The 22,397-nt window shown below is 37.2% G+C and overlaps 1 protein-coding gene and 1 long non-coding RNA gene across 7 annotated transcripts in view; one reads left to right on the forward strand and one right to left on the reverse strand.

Moving 5' to 3' along the window:
- LOC108586182 overlaps positions 1 to 3,857 on the reverse strand; it is a 37,942-nt gene extending 34,085 nt beyond the window's left edge. The window contains exon 1 of the long non-coding RNA XR_001903134.1: positions 3,774 to 3,857. This is a non-coding gene — a long non-coding RNA (uncharacterized LOC108586182). The remainder of the gene's footprint in view (positions 1 to 3,773) is intronic.
- KCNIP4 (potassium voltage-gated channel interacting protein 4) overlaps positions 1 to 22,397 on the forward strand; it is a 1,168,224-nt gene that overhangs the window by 645,712 nt on the left and 500,115 nt on the right. The window contains exon 1 of one of the 6 annotated variants that reach the window (XM_031664100.1): positions 1,950 to 4,530. The exons of 4 other annotated variants lie outside the window; for them this stretch is intronic. In XM_031664100.1, the coding sequence (XP_031519960.1) occupies positions 4,431 to 4,530 (100 nt within the window). In that variant the 5' untranslated portion in view covers positions 1,950 to 4,430. Of the gene's footprint in view, positions 1 to 1,949; positions 4,531 to 22,397 lie in introns of those variants that run through there. One more of the 6 variants, XM_003898536.5, reaches the window with a different exon arrangement.

The following is a 22,397-nucleotide window of genomic DNA, read 5'->3' on the forward strand; positions in this document are numbered from 1 at the left end:
CTTGAAAACATATGTGCTCCATGAAGATTAAGTATCATTTACAAATATTATTGCACCTAATCCTCACAACACTTCCCTGAAGGAGGGATATTAGCCTCATTTTGATGACCAGCAAACCGAAGTATAGCGAGTTCAAGCAATCCAAATGAGGACAAAGATTTGGAGCCAGTATTTAGGTTTCCTCTTTCTGTTGGACACTCTTAATATTTCTCATTTAAAAGGGAATTCAAGGCCCTACAGGAAGAAAATATATTGGATTAATATTTTAGTTTGAATCCTCGCTGCGACTTGAAGGTAAGAGTTGCATATATAGTTAAGTAACTTTACTTATTTAGATTGCAGTGTTCTTTTAGCTGAAAATGAAGGGATGCGAGTGGATGCTATCCAAGGTACTTATCATCCATACCAGCAATTTTAAGATATTTTGGGCAGGGCAACCTTCTTGGCTGCCTTCCTTGTATTGCTTTCATTGTTCACATGGGCAGGAACCACAAATCATACTCACATTAAATGCTGAAGACATAGCACAGCCAATATGTTTGAGCATGCAGTGCTCTTGGCTCACCTTTAAAAGAAGCAGTAGGAATAGGACTTCCTAAGAAAAAAAAAAAAGCACGGAAATCTCTCAGGGTCCACAGGCAGAGGAGGCACTCTGGTAACAGGAAATTGGGTTCTGCTAGATCAGGGAGAGAGCAGGTAGCTTTTTAGGTGAGAATATCAATCAGATTATTCATTCAACAACCACTCACTCCCTCTTATTCATCGGGCACCACTCTGCAATTGAGGATATTATATTGAACAAGACAGACAAAATCTCTACCTTCATAGGTAGGAGTTTATATTGTAACAATTCTGGCAGGAGACACTTAATAAACAAATATACATGCCAGGTGGTGACAATGCTTTGGAGGAAAATAACACTGGTTCAGAGGGTAGTGACTCCAGGGCCAGGTGAGGGAGGTTTTTCTATATAGTGTGGTTAGAAGGAGCCTCTCTGTGATAGGAATTTTGGAACCAAGACCTAAGTCAAGTCACTTATTCATGGAAGATACGGGGATAAGCACTGCAAGAGAGGGAAATGCAAGGACAAAGGCCTGAGCTAATGAGGTAAAAATTTAAAAAGAAAAACCCTCAGGCCTTGGAAAGCACAACATAACAGCAAAGGAACCCATAATTGTGACATCCAGACTGAGTAGAAGGACTCTCACTCTGATGCTCTTCAACAGTTCCTGCCGGCTGGGCATGGTAGCTCATGCCTATAATCCCAGCATTTTGGGGGTCTGAGGCAGGCAGATCACCTGAGCTCGGGAGTTCAAGACCAGCCTGGCCAACATGGAGAAACCCTGTCTCTACTAAAAATACAAAATTAGCTGGGCGTGGTGGCATGTGCCTGTAATCCCAGCTACTTAGGAGGCTGAGGCAGGAGAATTGCTTGAACCCGGGAGGCGGAGGTTGCAGTGAGCTGAGATTGTGCCATTGCACTCCAGCCTGGGCAACAAGAGCAAAACACTGTCTCAAAAAAAAAAAAAAAGAAAAAAAAAAAGAAAAAAAAAGTTCCTGCCTACATATGTTTCTCAGCCCCAAGTCATGAACTTTAAATGTGAACACAAAGGGCTTGACTACGGACATTCATAGATAAGGCAAGCTGAAGGGCTCTGCAGAGTTCACTGTACTAGAAAAACAGAACTCCCTTTCGAGTTCCAAGGTGGGGTGTGTTTAAGTAATATTAATCCTGTGAATGAGGAGGAAGAAAGATCCTTGAGTTTAATTAACTACTAGTTTGGATGCTTTTCATGTTCCAAAGTTACTGGAATTAGTGGATAAAACAGTATGTCAGCCAGATGTGGTAGCTCATGCCTATAGTCCCAGCACTTTGGGAGGCCGAGACAGGAAGATCATTTGAGCTCTGGAGGTTAAGTCTGCAGTGAGCTGTGATCACGCCACTGCTCTCAAGCCTGGGTTACAGAGCAAAACCCTGTCTCTCTTTCAAAAAAAAAAAAAAAAAAAGAATGTCACAAGACAGTTTGGGGGATCATTTTTGGTGTAACCTTCACCCCTGTGCTGATAAGCACTTGTGCCAATATTTGGATTTTTAATTCATTTAAAGCCCTGTTGGATAATGGGACGAAGTAATTGGTTTTGCATTAAACAAATCAGAATTTGAAGCTTGGTTCCATCATTCACCAGCTGTATGACCTTGAGCCTGCTACTTAGATTCTCTGAGGCTAGTGTTTCACCTGCAAATCATCATCCCTACTTTTAGAATGTCTAGGAAGGAGCAATGCATTAAAGCATCTGGTGTGTAGTAATCACCTAATCATTGATGACTTTTATTATCCAGCAAACATCTAGGAAGTAAGAAGTGCCCTCCATGGAGGCACAGTAGGGACTATCTAGATTAGCAAGGCATGATTTCTGCGCTCTGGCAGCTGACCCTTTAATGGAGAGAATGTATACCCATATGGCTATCTTATAATACATCATAAGTAGGAAAAGTACCATAAAAACACACAAAAAAAGAGAGATTTGATCCAATTCTGGTTGAAGTTTCCATGAAAGAGTTTTAAGAACTTGACAGGCAGAGATGGTGTAGAAACGTTTTTCTAAATAGATAGAGTGGTTTGAGCAAAGTCCTGGAAATGGAAAAGCCCAGAATGAGTTTGGGCGAAGGAAGCTGAACTGTCAGGCAGAGTGTATTGACAGGAGTAAGACCACTGAGGTGCAATCCTGAAGGAGGTACCAGATCATGGAGAGACCAGCATGCTCTTCAAAGGAGCTTCAACTTTGTTCTGCAGGCAAATAGGGAGCCATGGAAGGTTTCTGATTAAGAGAATGATAAGAGGAGGACTGCACTTCCTCCAGATTGATTCCTCTGGCAACCTAACAAAGTCTGAGCAGAGCATGGAGACACTTGTGAAAAACACCCGAGGTGGTAGTGATTGAGCACTCACTCTTTTCTAAAAGTGTCACTCATTAATTCCCTCTAAAGAGTGATGAGCTAGGTGCTATTATGCCTCTCTTTATGGATGAGGACATTAAGACACAGAGATGTTAAGTAACTTACCTAAAGTCACACAGCTAGTAAGAGATCCCAGTGGTCTGTCCCTGGAGTTCATATTCTGAACTTATACTCCACTGCCTCAAAAATCAACCCCCAGTGAAGGATGCCTTCATTCTATCCCGCTCTGCCTTTGCCTCATCTCTTTTGCACTCTTCGGTCCTCAGCTTGTTCATCTATGAAATAGGAGACTTGAATTGGCTTTCTAAGATGCTTTCCCTCTCTTGTAATTTTTTTTTTTTAATTCTGTATTTCATTGTGGAGCTAATCTATTTGGGCAGTGTTAGGAGGAAAGAGAAAGATGAAATAGTTGTGCAAGAGAGAGACAAAAGCTTCAGCTTTTTTTTTTTTTTTTTTTTATTCTCAAACTTTCCCTGTTTCCAAATTTACTTAAATCATTATTTGTAAAGGATAGAAGGAACACATTAAATACTGTATATATTTTGGTGTATTGAATGATATGAGGTAGTGCATAGGAGGTAGCTGTTAAACTCAAATACTATGCAAACATGATGAATACTTATTCGTTTATTATTCCCATGCTTCGAAAAGATATGATAGTTACTAGTCAAACCAGAATATTAGTTCTCAGTGACTGAGCTTTCGGATAAGGTGACTCATGGAAAAGAAAGTCAACATTGAAGGACTCCGTTAAGCCTCGTTTCAATCTGCACTCAGCTAGTTGGGACAAAATACACATTTGGATTTTCCTTACTGGTCAACAATGTTTCTGAAACAGCTGAATGCAAGTTGTCACTCCACCTCTCAGCGTTGTCAGGTTTTTCTCCGTATTTCAAGGTGCGGTACTCTGCTCCCTGTCTGCAGCGGGAGTCCAGCCCTTGCTTAGGTTCTCTTGTTTCCAAGGCAACTGGCCGGCCCAACAAAGCCACTGGTGGCGGCGGCGCGGGCGCGCGGAGTCCCGGGGCGCAGAGCCATCTCCGCTGCGCCGGGCCTCACGTTTCCTCGGGACGTTCCTGGTGACCTCGTGGGTCCTCGGGTGATCTGAGCGCGACTTGATGCGTGGCTGTCTCTCTGTGCAAGAGTGATAACGAGGAAGCCGATAATTCCGACAGGCCCGACTTTATCCGGCTGCCACTTCTGGCCTCTGCTACAGCAGACAGGATGAATGCATTTTCTCTCTCTCACGCCCTTTTTCTCAGCCTCTCCATCTCCATCTCGCCTCCTTTCCCTTCTCTCTCTCTTCTCTCTCTCTCTCTCTCTCTCTCTCTCTCTCTCTCTCTCTCTCTCATACGCTCTCCTCCTCCCCTTTCTCTAGCAGTAGCCTTCTTAATGTAGTTTAATGGCTTTACAAAGAAAGCCAGGCAGAGGAGCACTTCTCAGTGGCTGTGGTCGGACCATGACCTAGCTGACCATGAACTTGGAAGGGCTTGAAATGATAGCAGTTCTGATCGTCATTGTGCTTTTTGTTAAATTATTGGAACAGTTTGGGCTGATTGAAGCAGGTTTAGAAGGTAAGGGAGTGCTTTTTAGTGACTTCTGAAAATTCTCTGTTTTGCAATGAAAATGTCTTAGATGAATGTAGGAGGCACCTGAAATGAGATCAGAGAAATGTTGCTCTGGGATGGACATGAAGGAAGCCAGGTTTTTCAGGGTAGCAAAGATTAATGAAATAAACTTTTGTAAGTTGCAGTAATGGTTTCACAAGAGGATGTTAAAACTAGGAGAAACACTTTGGATCAAAAATGTGAGAACAAAAACTGAAGTAGTTAAGGGTTTATAACGGATCTACCTGCTTGTTTTGAGAGTATTTAGTCCATAATAATGTTCGGTTATCTAATATCTCCTTTTATTGTATCGGCAAATTTTATTTGGGTATATTGTGAGATCACTCATTTCTTGCTATACAAATGCATTGATCAAATGGAAATAAAGAGACATAATTTCTTCTGGTCTAAGGTTGGAGCCTGAGAATGGCAGGCTTTTCATAAGGTCATCTGGAGAAGTGTTTATAATGTTACCTATTTTACATACTAACAGAGATTCTAAGGGGAAAAGACTCTAACTCATATAACAGACTTTAACATAGATTCCAGGTAGCCAGTTGTTTTTCAAGTGTTGCTGTTTATGTTCCTTAGAGGCTCATTCTCCTGTTCTTGTCAATCACTTCTTTGTTTAAACAGTAAATTTTGTATTTGCCCTTATTGTTTCCTAAATTAAATCTTTCTCTGAGAATCTGGGTAAATTTACATTAAAATTTTCTAACTATTCAGAACACATTTGAGAGTGTGTCTGCATACAGCCGGTCGTTGTTTCTCTAAAGTTGGCAGAGCAATTTTTGAAAGAAGCTCTAGATGATGTTTGACGTAGTTATGTTTAGATATTTTCCTTGCTTCAAATTTTAAACTTAAGTAAAAAGGAAAATACGTTATAAATGTATTTACATCCACAACTAATCCAGCCCTCCAGAGAATGGCTGCCACAGTGTAACACAAACGAGATTGCATTTACAAATAGCAAACATTAAATTAAAATAAGTGTGTCACTCTGATGTAGGTTACCAGAAACCTACATTTATAACTCATGGGGCGGGGGATGCAGGGTGCAGGAGGCGGGGGATGGTGGAGAGCTGGGTTTGTTTGTTTAATTTTAAAATAAGTTACAGAATGCTTTTGGCAGCCCTGTCTGATGGAAATATCTGTAGTTCGAGAAAGAGGATAAATTCTAAAATCTAGAAGTGGCCATTGCTCTTTAAAATTGACTTCATGTTGTACACTGCCATGAAACCAGTAACTTGGTTGGGCTTCTCTGTTCATTTGTGTGTGTTATTTTACTTGGCAAATGTGATTGGGACGTCCCATTTTAATGAGCTGGTTTTTATTCTCTGTGAGACTGACAATTCATGGAATAATCTCAGAATTCCTAGCTCTGTTGAGGGACTTGTTTTATCTTATTTCATGGATGTTGTGTGGTCATTCTTTCAGCTCTTGTGTAGAGGGCTTTGACTCTGGATGTGGTGATGACACTTACTCTAGTATTGGTTCTGCTTGTTTCAGGAGCCCAAATATTCACTCTCCCATATGAGAACTTGGTTTCCTTCCTCTAACAGCTGCTAACCTCTATGAAGTCTTTCATTTTTATTACTTACATTCAAAGTTGTACTGATTTGTATGAACAATTTCTCTCTTGTACTTTATGTTTTCTAATATCAGCATTCTCCAGACCAATCTTGGACTAATACTATGGAGAGAATGCACTATCTCAGAAACTTTAATATAAACTTCATATATGATTTCCAGTGATTGTTAGGAAGTAATTATAAATGGTAAAATGTTGATAACCACATTAAGGAAGAATTATTTAATGCGTGAAAGTTGATAGAGAGAGAAAGCAATCATGTTTTTCATCTGGAAGTCTGTATAAGACAAATCTCCAAAGTAAATTTTAGAGTGAGAAGACCTTTAAAACAAGATTTAAGTTGACTACATTCTTTGCTAGCTGGAGATAAAAAACAAATGAATAGATTGATATAGCTAATTGTATATAGTTTAAGTCTGCAGTTCAGAATATGTGTACTCTACAGTTACAGCCTAATTTTAATTAATAAAAGGATAAGCAATGTTTATTATCAAGCTAGCATCTTCATAGTTTTTTTCTGAAACTTTCTTTAAAAAAAAGTGCTGATGTTCATTTCATTCAGATTTGTTTTCACCTAGGAGTTCCTTTCCTCCCGCACCATTTTGCATGTCTGAGTTCAGAAGATAATGATTTATTTCATCTTTCTTATTTCTGTCTGCTCAATTGTCCTATGAAAGAATTTGAATATTAAGTAGAAAATCTTGAACCTAGGTTAAAGCCTTATGAGGATGACTGTGAACTTTTTCCCTAAATCATTAAATCTCGTCATGTAAACTTACAACTGTTTTACAGTATACACGATATTCAGAATATAGTTTTTCTTTTCTGTGTTATATTTGTAATATGCATATTGTTCTGAAGGGCATATAAAATATGACGTTTGCATAATGTAGTTATTTTGCTTTTATCTATGTATAGAATACATGTACTTCAAAATAAATTGGTAATGTAAAAGTCTAAAATATTTGTATTTGCTTATCTTTGAGTGCTTTGAGTTCTCCTTCATTGTAGAAGATGGGGGATTAGGTCCTTGAGTCTTGGATCCTGTTCTGATCTATGTATGATATTCATGAATATATAATACTACACAGAGATCCATGTCGTATGTTTATAACCTGAGAGTTACAGTTATCAGGTAACATTCTTTCTCCTGAGAATATAAAATAGTAGTTGGAGCACAAATGCTTATGCCTCCTCTGCCACTCTCTTACTTTCTCTAACATTGGCTAAGTCACTTTACCTCTCTAGTTCTCTAGTTTTCCAAAATGAAAAAACTGGACTTGATAATCTCCATGGAACATTCAATTTCAAAACTTCAATGGGTGTAACAGGTAATTAAAATTTGAGAATTTATGTAACACATATCATTTACCATAAAATAGATATCAGTGGCCTACTTTAAAATTGACATACAGTATAACCATTAGACTAATCTTTCCTTCGCTTCCATAGTGGGATAATTCATCTTACCTCTGGGAAATATTCATTGTATTGCAAGAGAATAGAGAAATGTCCTTTCCTGTAGCTCTAGAATTTGACATTTGGGGCTGCTATTTCAGGCATCCTCGTGATACAGTTTCTTGAAACTTAGAGTTCCAATAACAAATAAGCACATCATATTATCATTTATTAACTCATTTATTAACTTTTTTGGTAATTCTATTAAAATTTATTACATTTTCTTTGTAAGAAAAGTAATCTTAATGCCAGTTCAGTAGGCATGAAAATAATAGTGAGAAGCAGATTTCTAAGGATAAAACACAATACTAGTGGCCAGGGTTTTAAAGTCAGAGACTCTCTCTACTTAGTGGGGAGTTTAGGGGGCTCCAGAGTTGTGCTGGTTTGGAACACTCCTGAAACTTCACAACAGTAAATTGCCTTTTTTTTCCAACTATAAAAATGAAAGTGGTTTTCTGTTAATGCATTCTAGGGAGAAATCGAATCAAAATTTTAAAGGCAAAGCGATTTCATTATCTCTATATGCAACACTGGGCTGTGAAAATATCTACTTTTCATCTAAATATGTATTAAATTATGCTGAAGCAGTTACTGAATTAAGAAAGAACCATCCTCTACAACCCTTAATAAAAGCAAAATTTCACAAAGATGCATTAACACACATGACTTGAAAAAAGTCACTTTTATTGGTAATTATCTTTGATAAAAAGACAAAAAGAAATCAACTGGTAATCTAAGTCCTTAGGATAAGGACTAGGCTCTCTTTTGTATTTATTCAACTCATTTTATTTAGCAAATATCTGTAATACTGTAATACAAGCTTTCCCAAGAGACTTAAGCAAGGTATTAGCTGTATATGCAAAGATGGATTTTTAAAACCTGAGTTCTTAATTCTCCCGTGCAGTTGACAGAAGTGAGGAAGTGCTGCTGGATTTGTCAATAAAATGGGCAAACTGAAAAACGTCACTGATGGTATGTTCAGACCACGATGCTTAATAAGGACCAAGGGGCTAGAGATGACTAGGAGGGGCTGATTTCCATCTCAAATAGCTTCGTTGAGATTCATAGAGTCTTGTTCTAATTTTCCCAGCATTCCGCTTCCCCCAATGCAATGGCATGCCAACGCTTATGTGTTTTGGGGTATCGGAGAAGTCTTTGTAAACTGTAAAGTTTAAGAAAGATAAAACTACTTTATATTAGAAAACGTAAAGATACAATCTTTTTATACCATCTAGGAATGAAATAAAGGGAATACATATACCATCTTTAGGGTCTCTTATGGTTCATCTTTTCTTATTTCAAGAACATTAATGCCTAAAAGGGGACTACTAGAAGAAGAAGATTTAGTATATTCAGAAATTACACTCAGGGGATCTAAAGTTATTTAAGTTGGATTCTAATCACAGCTTCACTTTTTATTAGTCATGTAATTTTAGACTATTACTTGACTGACATAATCCTAATTTTTAGCTATGAAATGAAACAATTATAAATAATGTTAATATCTTACTTTTTATTATCAACTATATGTCAGACATGTTAAAAAAGAGTATAGTATAGATATATTATTCGTGTAATAAAGTATAGCATGGCAATATCTTATTTAATCTTCACCATAATCCTTTAAGATAGATAATCACTTCCACTTTAGATATAAGAAAACTTAGACCTATAGAGTCCACTGAATTTGGATCAAGGTTACTCAGCTAGTAAGTCATAAAACTGGAATTCAAACTCAAGCCATCAGACTCCATATCTTATTATATAATTTTCATTTCCTAAGCATTACAACATTATGGGCAATGGCTAATAATTTTGCAAAGAGGAGAAAGTGTTAAATCAGGCATTCATTAATGGCTTTCCACAAGCCTTTCTTGGACACATTCTGTGTATGAAATACTCTCAATCACTTATATTATTTAATAAGCATAAACATGCCTACTGTACTCTTCTAAACACAGTAAAGGAATATTATAAAGTCACTATAAATTAAACAAAATCTTGTAACATGAATACATCAGCATTAAATTTCAGTCAAATCAAGTGTACACTTTAGTTGGGATCTGGGGCAAAATTTGAAAAGAAAATAGACAGAAGTGTTTATTCTCAAACTGAGAGTTGATCTGGTTTGCTTTGGGAGACAAGTAAGATTGCTGGAAATAGATGGGGCAGAGAAGGGCTAGTGATTTTCGAGAAAGGAGGAAATTCAACATAAGATGCTACTGAGAAAAGTAAGACCTTGAACCCAGTATGACTATTATTCATGAAAAGGCCTGAGATGTATGGATTGGGTTGACTGAAGCATGGACGAAGGCAGTAAGATGATCCATATTGGAGTAATATTTTGAAGTAAGTGCATCCAGCAATGAATGAAAGCATAACACAAGCATCAGTTGGGTTTTAGCTTGATGAAGACGGTCATCAACAGAAAACACACACCCCAACCTTTCTCAGCAAGTAAAAAACAAGAAGGAACACTGATGGTTCTAGTTACTGAGAACAAAGTACAAGGGAGGGAAAAAAGCTTACCTTGGCTGAGACCCTGTATAAGACAAAGAGGGTGAAAAAAAGTGTTGCCTATGCCTCACCTTGGAATTATCATCTCAACCATGCAAGACTGAAAGTGTTATTTCGATTTTGCAGATGAATAAACGGGAAGTTCAGGGAGAATAATAACTTGCTTAAAATCACAAGGAAATAAATGAAGGAGTCTGGATTAATTCCAATATCTTTATTGTAGTGCCAATCCAAAAGGCATTCATTGTGACTGCACGAGATAAATATTCCAAAGTAAGATAAAACATACATAGATATGTAAAAGTCATATGCAATATAAACTTCTCTTACAGAATATGCCCATGAAAATTTGAAAACTGTATTTAAGAATCTGATTCTTTTTTTTTTTTTTTTTTGCTTCTAGTTCTTTGTAGAGACATTAGTAAAAGCATGGGTATGATAGTGAACCCAGAAAAATAAGCAAGAGGGAAAAATAAGAGAAGATACATCAGTAATTTAGATAATTGTAACTCTCATTTATCGAGGCTTCATAGAACAAAACATCCTGCAGAAACTGCCAGTTTCAAATTGATCATCTTATAGATAAGGAAACTGAGTCCCAGAGAGATGAAATGACCTAAAAATGATTTGTTATTGACAGAACTATTTTCTGCAAAGAAAAAGCTAATGAATTATAAGATAAAGATCAAACATAACCTGTTTCATAAAATGCTTATTCAAATTGTAGTTCTCTTGTTATTCTGCTTATGGTCCAAGAATTTAGGGCTGAGTGATAGTGAAGTTGCTTTTTTTGGCATAACTTTAAGGTTAGAAATAGGTGCGATTACAAAGAACTATCAGGCTGAGGGATTTAGCTGTAAATTGAGGTGTTTTTCACCTCTATGACTTGTCTGAATACATTTAGTAATACTGAGTCATAACTATCTGGTAGCCAGTTCAGATACCCTACAGATGAATTTCTGGAATGCCGAAGTCCTATATCAAATGTATGTGTCATTGATTGATTGGGTTGGGTTTAAAACTGGTCTGGTGGCTATTTGTTACCACAATCAAATAACAAGTATTCATCTCCTTTCCATATATATATATTTGATATAGCCCTTGGCTTACCAGAAATTCATATATTTATATATATATATAAACACACACATGCACACACAATACATATGTACTTATGTATGTGTGTATATATATACACACACATACATACATAAATATATACACACACACACAAATCACAAGGTCAGTTACCTTAATTGTTCAACATGCCAATTATTAAATTCTAAATTCTGTACCTTCCTAACTGCTTGCTTTGGTGCCACCATCCCACAGATGTCTGCCCTAACCTCTGTGTTTGAAGTTCACCCCCACCAGCCAGACTGTTCATGACAATTATTAGAAAAGCTTTTGATTAGGTCAGTAGACTAATCATCAAGACAAATCTGGCTGCTGGAATTATAACAAGTGTGTGTTTCAGTTCTCATAGGGAAGCCATAGAATGTAGAAACTAAGAACAGACTCTGAAGCCAAAATAATTGGATTTGATAATAATCCCAGCTCAAATACATCGTGGCTGTAGGCCTTGAGTAAGCACTCCAACCCTCAGTACTTCAGTTTCTTTATCTACTAAATTGGAAGAATCATAGCATCTCCCTCTCCTGCTTGTTTTGTGGATTTATATAGTTGGTATTTGTATATGTTTAGAACACTGTATAGGATTATAATAAGTTATTTGTGTTTTGCCATTATAGCTAGGCACCATCATATTTCCATCAAAAAAAAAAAAAAAAAAAAAAGAGACCACAGCTCAATACCTGAAACCAAAAGTTGCTTCATTGCTTGGTAAACAAGGGACAGCTGTGCTTGTAAGATGCTGTCACTCAAAACCAAACACTGCTGTTGCTATATAGAGTTTTAGGCTTTCCAAAGCATGGTTAGTAATGCAAAATTGTCATTGATTGATTGGGTTGGGTTTAAAACTGGTTCTGGTGGTGACTTGTTACCAAAATCAAACAACAATTCATTTCCGTTCTTAAAACTAGAGTACAAGAACTTTTTAATGGTGAACAACATTTAAGACTATCTATTGAGAACTCCCAAGTGCCAGCTACTGTTCTAGACACTGGGGATGCAGCCATAAGCTGAACAGATAAAGTCTCCGTTCTTGCAAGTTCATCTGCTGAGTTTTGAGATACAAACTATAAATGCTACAAAAATAAGAACCAGAGTAGTTGTAGTAGATTTCATTCATTCATGCATTCATTCACTAACTGTATGTGCCTCAATTGTGGTCCATATGTTGTCCTAAGCACGGTAAATGAACACAGTTGCAGAGCTTGAGAAATTTATATACTATTGGGGAAGCAAGACAAAAATATAAATAAAGGAATACATAGGAATATATAATCCAATATTTAATAGAGACAAGCACAAAATATGGCAAGGGGACAGAAATAGGGTGTTATTTATCAAAGGGTGGTCAGAGAAAGCCTTTCCAAAGAACCTACTTGTCTGAAAATACTTAAAAGAAATGAGTGCATGAGACATGAGAGAGTCTGGCATTCCAGGCAAAGGAACCGCCACATACATGAGACTTTGGTTAGAAGTGTACTTCATGTATCCAAGGAGCACAGGCAGGCTAGTATAGCTGAAGCAGAGTGAGCTTGCCAGGGTAATGGGAGGAGCAATGGAGGGAGAGCCAAGGTCATATCCTACAGAGCCATTACAAGGACTTTAGGACTTATTCTTTGTTACTGGAAAGCCATTGAAGGGTTCAGATAGGAAGTCTCTACACAGTTCCTGACTCTACCTTCTTTTATATGCCCTGATACTGTTTCTGTACCATACCTGCCTACTCCCAGACACCTCTTTGCTCTGCTCCAGATTCCACCAGGGCATGGATTCAACACTTAGTTTCAGACTTCCTTTATATGAAACAAGTGTCTGTACCAATCTTTAGTGTGAGCACAAGCCAAAACTTCAGTCCTCTTCATTGATCTAGGTTTTCCCTCTACCTTCCACATGGGGTGAGCGGGTTTAGTTTCATTTCTTCTTACCAGGTTGCTTCAACAACCTGGGATATACACCACACTTATAATTATACTTTTAGGAGCAATGTTATTTGTCTCAATAGGACTTTACTAGAGAGGGAATTTTGAAAAGTCAAATAATATTCCTTGAACACCTGCCATAGTGAGAATATTGTGACAGTAGAGGTAAAAATGTGAATTTCACAAAAAAGACAATGCTGCTCTCCTTTGAGTAGTTCCTCCTCCCTCACTTATCAGCTTCAAAGGGAAATATTCAAATCGGGCACATTCCAAGTTGAGACGTGAATGATACATTAATATCCCAGGTAGAGGTACTAATAAAATTTCTTGGAACTAGCAAGAATCATAGAAAGTGTAGTCCAGCCTCCTCATTTTATGAGTTAATTGAGGCTCAGGAAGGTTAATTGACTTGTTAGAAATCACAGTGCTATTTGGTAGCATATATATTGTAATAATTACATTATCTATAATAGAGTGATCATTATATTCTAGGTGAGGACCTCACCATTTTACATTTGTAGTATCTGATTTTCACATATCCCTGTAAAACAACCTTATTAGCCACAATTATAGGAATTCTAACTCTTTACTTAAAAATCTATTGTGAGTGCTTTTCATCATATTACTTTTTTTCTAGTTTTATTGGATTATGCCCAGGAAGATGGGAAGATTTGCTGGTACACAGGCAGAAACAAGGATTCTTATAAAACTAATAGGTATGCCAAAATGCGATGACACATTTGTAGTGAGGCTGGGAACCAGGCTGTGGTTCCGCAGGAAGTTAGGGCCCAGATCTTGTTGTTGAAGGTACATAGTGGAAAGACACAGAGTCAAATCCTAAGTGCCTGGTGCTCAGGCATTTCGGAGGTATCAAATGAATATAGTAGGAGAGTCTCAAGTAGAGAGGTTCCAGAGCTGGTGAGCAAGAAGATGACATTAGATGCTAATAATACCAAACACCAAACACACCTTAATGAGCACTTTTGTTGAGCATATGTTAAACACTATGATCAAGACTTTATATGATCATTCATATTAACGATTTTTATGAACCAGTTGTTGAAAATTTAACAAATGAGAAAGTATATGCTTGTGAAATTTCAGCCATTCGCCTAAGATCATATACCTAGAAGTGGTCAAGGTGGGATTCAAATTCAGGCTGCCCACCTGGAGAACAAAGGTTCTCAACCACTGTGTTTCTGCCTCCCAGGTAGGGCTAGATCATGATCAGAGGCAGAATTCGTTTGAAGTAAATGAAGATTATGCTACAGAGACTTTCAAATGCATGGACCCCTTCTCATTCCTACTCTAAATAAATATTAACTTCCATACCCAATTTTATATGTGGCTTTTTTATTCTTTTCTCATAGACCCCACTTCCCCAAATCATGTGCTTCAGATCCCACAATACCAAGATCTGCTTCTGTTGTAGTCTTAAAAGACCTTGTCTTTTCTTACATGATTAAAATTCATGACTGGGAACACAGAAAGCAAGATCCAATCCTACAAGACAGAGGTTGGGTATAAAGTTCCCATTAGGGGTCCCCCTGTCTCTCTGCCTATCTCTGTGGCCATTTAGACTTCATGCCTGACACAATTAGGATGGGATTATTTGACAGCATGACATTTCCAGTAGACTGCAGTAGAATGAAGTCCTATTTCCCGAAGGATTGGCTAAGAAACTCAGTTGAACTTGGACTTGCAGGAAGGTCTCAGGGGCTGATTGACAGCATGGCTGAGTGGAGAAAGTATGGACTTTCCCATTTAAAAAAATCCATAGAGTTGAACCCTACCTCCTTCACTTAAGAGTTGACATTGGGTAACATACTTGACTCCTTTGAGCTTCAGTTTCATCTTATGTAAATTAGTCACTGTTGTTAAGACTTATAGAGATGAATGGATAGTAGCTGGCTCTATTAATATATCCTATGAATGTAACCATTAATTGTTAGCTACAATGTTAGAAGCCAGATAGGACAGAGTAGATGAGGCAAGGGTGAACATTATCTCCTATTTATCATTTGTTTTACATATGGTTATATATCCATGTCCTACAGATGTCGAGTACCACCCTAAAACTGTTTGTCCTGATGCTTGTCCTCCTCCCCATTTAGGATGGATGGAATGTTTCATAGTCATAGATATTCATTCATTCATTCATTCATCCATTCATTCATTCATTCATTGAATTAATATTTACTGAGCTCCTGCTGGGTACTCTTTTAGGTGCTGGGGATGCTATAGGGATAAAACCACTGAGGTCCCTGATGTTGTAAAGGAGTTGGCTTTAGTTGCAGCAAAGCCTCTTTTCTCTGCATTATATGCTAGGAAAAGCAGAGAATGTAGGCTTAGATATTGGTATATCCATAATGGAAAGTTGAGAGATACTGTGTCCAACCGCTTTCTTCTCAGTTAATATGAAGTAGGATGAGGTGAAAAGCATTTGTGTGGTGGGGAGTAATTGATATTTCAAGGAGAAAGGAAATACCATATAGTCTTAGCCTGGGGAAGTGAATTTACCGAGCAAATGTGAGAAGATTGCCGGGCAATGCTGAGTTCTCATTTGAGATTCGCGGTCATAGTTTTAAATGAACACTTTTCCTGACTTAGATAAAGGAGGCATTTTCTTGGGTATATTAGTGCAAGATCATTCTTACAGAGGTGTTCAAAGAGAAGAGAAAGACTGAGTAGCAAATAAGAGAATAGGGAAAAAAGCAAGAAATGTAGAGAGTATCTGTTAGTACAACCCTCCAAATTTGCAAAAATAAATATTGTAGCTCAGACGATGGAGGTACCACCATGGAAGACTTGAAATTGAACAAGGTAGGAAAGGTGTGGGAATGATGTCCTCCAGATGTGTGATGAGGCTAAGGCACTGACTTAAAACCCCATTTCCTCGTGGTGTGACTGCAGTTTTGTACTATTCATCCAAATAATTTGTAAAATATCTCAGGGAGAAGACCCAACAAAATGTGTTCAAATAGTAGTTTATTTATTATGTTGAAAATGCTTAAGAAAAGACTCTCAGACTTCTCTTAAAGCAACAGATGAATTCCTGAAAGATGTTTATATACTGTGACTTCACAAATAGAGTAACCTTCCAATACATAGGGAGGAATTTTCTACTTGTATTCTGAATTTCAGTGATGAAGATTTATTCGTCAGATTTATTTATGCATTTGTTTATTTTTGAGGCGGAGTCTCGCTCTGTCGCCCAGGCTGGAGTGCAGTGGCGCGATCTCAGCTCAATGCAAGCTCCGCCTCCCAGGTTCACTCCATTCTCCTGCCTCAGCCTCCGGAGTAGCTGGGACTACAGACACCCACCACCACGCCCGGCTAATTTTTTGTATTTTTAGTAGAGACAAGGTTTCACCGTGTTAGGCAGGATGGTTTTGATCTCCTGACCTCGTGATCCGGCTGCCTCGGCCTCCCAAAGTGCTGGGATTACAGGCGTGAGCCACCGCGCCTGGCTATCATCAGATATTTTTAATGGTGGTGCATTTGTACTTCTCTTGTGTCTGTACTGTTAGCCATCAATCATCTCTTATTAGCTTTTGGAAAGTTTGATATCTAGTTGTCACAGACCTAATTCGCTGCCTTTGAAAATACGTGGAAAATGGTTATTAAAATCAGTGAGGTTTATAATTTTGTGTGCATCTACGCATACCTATTTGTACACAAATACATGTTTGTGTAAACATATGCTAGATTCATGGGTGCACACTCTTGCACACTCCACACACATACACATATTCCATGAACATAAGCCATGAGATGTATCAGTTAACATGCATTGAGCTCATTGAAGAACCCTGATTCTTTTGCACCAAGACCTGTTGAAAATTCACTGGGAGATGAATTTATATTTAACCATGTGTACCAGTACAGATGCAGAAGAGGGACATCGTGAAAAACGGCACTGTATAAAGAATAAAGCTTGACTGTGGGTTGAAATGGAACATGTTGTGCCTTTGGAAGGAAAACATCCTGGCTACAATTCCTGCTTTAACACGTTGTGTGATCTCAGGCAAATTATTTAACTTTTCTGAGCCTCTATGTCGTCTTCTACAAAATCCTCAACTGGATCCAGCTCGTAGACTATTGTCTGTAAAGAATACATATTTAGTAGACATGAAGTGCTTAGCGTACAATGACTAGTTTTGGCTCCTCATAAGGGCACAGTAACGTGTTCTTACATCTACCTAGTTGTTGCTTGCCAGGTCATGAACTTCCCTTCCTGACCTTGAAAAGGCTGTGTCATAACCAGTGTGGTTCCCTGGCTGCCTCTTTTAGATCCCAGACTTCTGCCCCTTCTAAGCTTGGTTTCCTCTCTCACCTAATCAGTGTCATCTTCCTTGGCCCAAATTCACTCAGCTCGGGCAAGAGCCTTGTTTCATTTGCATGTTGATAAATTTTCCCATCTATTCACCATAAGTCCCATAAGAATGGCAAATATCACTGTGTTGAAAAGATACTCAGAACATATTTCTTAAGTTAAAAGAACAAGTTTCAAAACAGTATGCAAAATAATGATCTCATTAAAAAAGTATACACACAGGAGGTTGGTATATACACACAGTGACATTTTTCATTTCTTCTTTGAACACGTCGCTTTTTGGCATGAGTTTATGTAGCTGTTTTTGGAGGTTAATTTTAAAAGGAGAAGAATATCAATATGAAACATACATTATTTTTTTTTCCCAGGAGGAGAAAAGCAGTCCCCTTTGGAACACAGTAATTTATCAACATAAAATGAAAAACATTTTTGGGTCCAGAAAACATATTTAAAATTGAGGAGTTCTGAGTTTGTTTTTAATCTTTAAAAATAAGAGAATTCAGGGTCAACATCTTGGAGCTAATGCCAGACTTTTATACCTTGAAGTCATTTTTCATCTTCAAGTCAAACAGTTTCTAGAATCATTGATAAAGGGCCATCTCTATAAATATTTCTATGTCAAAAAAGTTATCAAGAGCCCAGGATTTTGATGTTTTGCCTAGGAGTCTTACTTAACTAAAAGAAGAGTTCATATTTTGTTTTTTGTACCTGCTAAGTGGAGCTTTAGTTTTGTCATTCTTAGGGACAAACCATTTCACTCCATTGATGTGTTTTGCTTCATTTCCTCTGCAAGGGAAAATTGGAATGTGTATGTGATATATGGGAAAGGGTGGGGTGAGGAAGTGGGTGCAGAGTGGGAGTCTGTGGCTGCTTGGCAATTCCCAGCTTCCTTCATTTCTGAGTTTCCATTTTATTTCCCTAGCAGCAGCTTCTTGCATCTGCCTAGGCGCCATTCATGCGAAAACCTGGGTAAGAATTATTTAATATGAGGAACAGATTTAAAAGGAAAGGAGTGATAGAAGTTTCAAGCAGTACACAGAGGCATTAAGACCAGTGCAAAGATTCCATTAAATGGCTTACTAGGCAGGAATCCTAAGTACATCTCATACATTTTTTTTAAAGTACTATATAAAACTTGTCCTTAGGGATGATCCAGATAATTTTCCTTTTTCATTACTAGATTTTTTTTTTCTTGAATAAAGAAAGGGACATAGATTAGTTCACTCTTAATTCAAATTAATGCAATTTGCTGTAGAAAAAAAAATCCTTGCTTTGGGACTCTATGCTATGGGATGGGTAATGAGTGCAAATATATGGTTAGATGGAATAAATAAAATCTAGTGTTTGATAGCACAAGAGGATGACTATACTCAACAATAATTTATTCTATATTTTAAAACAACTAAAATAGTTGAATGAGAATGTTGCTAACAAAAAGAAATGATAAATGCTTGAGGTAATGGATGCCCCAGTTACCCTGATTGAATCATTACACATTATATGCTTGTACCAAAATATCAGATAAATATATACACCTATTATATATCCTTAATAATTAAAAATTAATAAAAACATGCTATGGTTTTAGAATCTACAGGAAATAAGATATGACTTGTACTTTCACAGAACTTAAATCCAAAAACAATTTCCCCCTAAAAGCACACTGTGTTGAATTCAAATAGTCTTGTGTTTTTATCCAAACCCAGTCAATAATAGTTATCTGTTCTTAGTTTTCCTTTATTAACAAGTAGGGATAAGATTCACCTTATACAATGGTTGTTAATATGAAATACTATACAGCCATGAAAAAAATAAGATCATGTCCTTTACAGCAACATGGGTGGAGCTGGAGGCTATTATTCTAAGCAAACTAATGCAGGAACAAAAAAGCAAATACCACATGTTCTCATATATATGTATAACATTCGATGCAGTTGCCAGCAAAGAGGGGTGACTCAGTCAGTACTTCCTCAACTTTGTATCACAGATGTCCTGGTGGTCATCCGGAGTGTTCACTCTGAAGTGATCACCTGAATTTGAACCCAGGCCCAAGAACTTACCCAATTTATAATGTTGGGCGACATGCTTATCCTCTCTGTGTTTCAGTTTCTTCATCAGTAAGAAGATAATTATAATGTTTATCTTACAGAGTTTTGAGGATAAAAAGGTAAAATATATAAAGCACCTACAGTGCCTGACACAAAGTTAACACTATGTAAGCATTTGTTCTTATTATTTTTAATAACTGTCAATTATTTTCCAAAATCTAATCTAAGTGGTTATTCTATTTTCTCTCTCTCTCTCTCTCTCTCTCTCTCTTTTTGTTCTGTAATAATCATAGGGGCTTCTGTTTTAGTTTCATTCTCCTTTTCCTTTTATTATGGTTTGCATGAGTTTTGCCTGTAGCCTAAGGATACATCTGTGCATGATTAAAGCATCACAGAAAAATAGGCAAGTTATAAGGTTATAGGTACAATTATCACCTTAGGGGAAGGATAGCTGTGCTGTGATCCAGTGATGAGTGAACAGCCCCACATGGCTAATCCTCATACAGATGTGTGTGTGCGCATGTGTCTCTGGTAGCAAGGAAGACCTCAAGAGAAGCTGTTCAGGAATCAACATAAATCTTGCCACTGGTAGAACAAAGCTGCTGATATTTGAACACTTGTCTTCTCCAGTAAACTCACAAGCATATTTTTAAGGTGGAAAGAGTTTCTAATTTATACTAATATTTCCTGCAGCTTTACTTAACAGATGCTCATCAAATGTCTATGACTGAATAAGAATCAGGCAAATGATTAAATTAATATTACTTTTATATTGCTAAATCAAATTTTATAGTATTTGTTTCTTCCAAAATATATATTGGTATTAACTATATATATATATACACACACACACACACACACACATACACATACATACATACATATATATATATATATATATATATATATTTTATTTCTTAATAACCAAAGTGCAAAAAGCAGGAGAAGATGGGATGGAAAGTTAAAGAAGGCAAAATAACATCCTCGGAGCCCTAGTTAGTCTTTATGTAGGTTTCAGAAGTCCTCACAAGGCTTCTAGAATTCCTTGCAAAATAGGTTTATGTGGGAGTCATAAGTAGTATGAAATTTAGTAGAAAAACAGTTGCTGTCAGGTTCTTCCACAAACTTCCTTGTGTAAGTAACTAGTAGGACTTTTGAGAAGTAAATTAACTTACCTGTGTCCCAGGTTCCTCATCTGACACATGGAGATAATTACATATGTTTCAGGGGATTATTGTGATAATTAAATGAGTTAACGTATACTGTTCACTTACAGCAGTGCCCAGTTTTACAGAACTCTGTTCATTGCTGTATCATTATAATACTCATCAGACAGTACATGAATATATTACCTCTTTTGCTTTTGTATAATAATTATGAGATATTGACCTATGTTTAGTATACACATATTTCTTTTCATGTATCTATAAATACGTTCTATTGGGAATGTACATAGTATTATTCTTTATTCATGTAAATGATACTTATTTTATTTCCCAAAGTAATGTGAGCTCACAACATTTCAGGCGATGCAGAAGTCTATGAAATGAAAACAGAAGCCATTCTAGCCCTTGCCTTTCTCTTCTCTAGTACAGCACTACTGGAGCAACAGTATCTAAAATGTTTTCAGTACAATTTCAAGGTCAGGCAATGCTTCCAGGGGGAAAGGACTCTATGTTCATAAAATTTTGGACACATTGTCCTGTAGGTCCTTCCCAGAAGCTCAAAATATACTTCAGCATTTTAAAAGTGTTGAGAAATCTTACAGTAAACAAAAAGGCCTGCTTTTGTTTAATCCCAAACAATAGTGTCTCCTTGTAGCCTCCTCTCAATTACATTTCGGACTTGATGTATTAAGTCCTAGGGTGCACGGAAGAATGGAAAGAACATGAACATCAGGTCCAAAAGGTCTGGATTTTACCCCAACATCTGTCCCTTGGTTTACATGCCTTAATTTGTCCTTTCTTTTCATTTTATTTTTAATTTCTCTAAATCTCAGTTCTCTTATCAACAAAATAAGGATGCTGTTTTATCCTAAAAGACTTATGGTGAAAATTAAATAACAGATGAAAAGTACAAGCATATGTCATAAATGTTACCTCCCTTCTCTTCTCTCCAGTGAATGAAAATAAATTTACAGGGGTTTCTGACAAACATCAGGAATCCCTAGGGCAAATTTCTCATTTAGGAGAAATGTTTCTGGCTGTAGTTTAAAATGGAAATGAGGTGCCTCACTCTCTGAAGGATTCCCTTTTCAAAGAAAATACTTCCAGGGATTGGTCTCTGCCTCATACTTGGCTTTACCCCAAAGCAATATACCTTATTTCCCCATTTGCCATTGTGTGGCTTAAATAGGTGACCAGTCAGAGGTGCTGTCTACTCTACAACATGCTTTGGCCATGTTAGTTTTCCCTGCTCAACCAATTATTGCTTCATACTAATAGAGAACGGTGGCCTTACCATAGGCAAGTATCCAGAGTAACATTTTACTTAGTGAAATGCACACACAATGTTGTCCAATCAAACATTCTATTTACTCCAAGTATTCAGACCTCTTGGGTACTTATTCGAAAGTTGATAGCTGTGAGGCTGGCTTTCAAAATTGGAAAGATAAGGAGAAAAAAGAGGTAACCGAGCGAAGTGGAGGACATGGAAATTCCCCTGTGTATCTACATGGAAATTCCCCTATGTATCTACATGTAAATGGCAAAGAGGCTGGATTGGGAGAAGGATGAAAATGGATGAACAAAGGCTCTGAGTGCTCTGGCGAGCAATTTCCATTTAGAGTTTGTCTCATTTTTTATACATGGTCTTTGTATTATTGCAATAAGTCA

This window comes from Papio anubis, chromosome 3 (genome assembly GCF_008728515.1).
Source record: "Papio anubis isolate 15944 chromosome 3, Panubis1.0, whole genome shotgun sequence".
Lineage (NCBI taxonomy): Eukaryota > Metazoa > Chordata > Mammalia > Primates > Cercopithecidae > Papio > Papio anubis.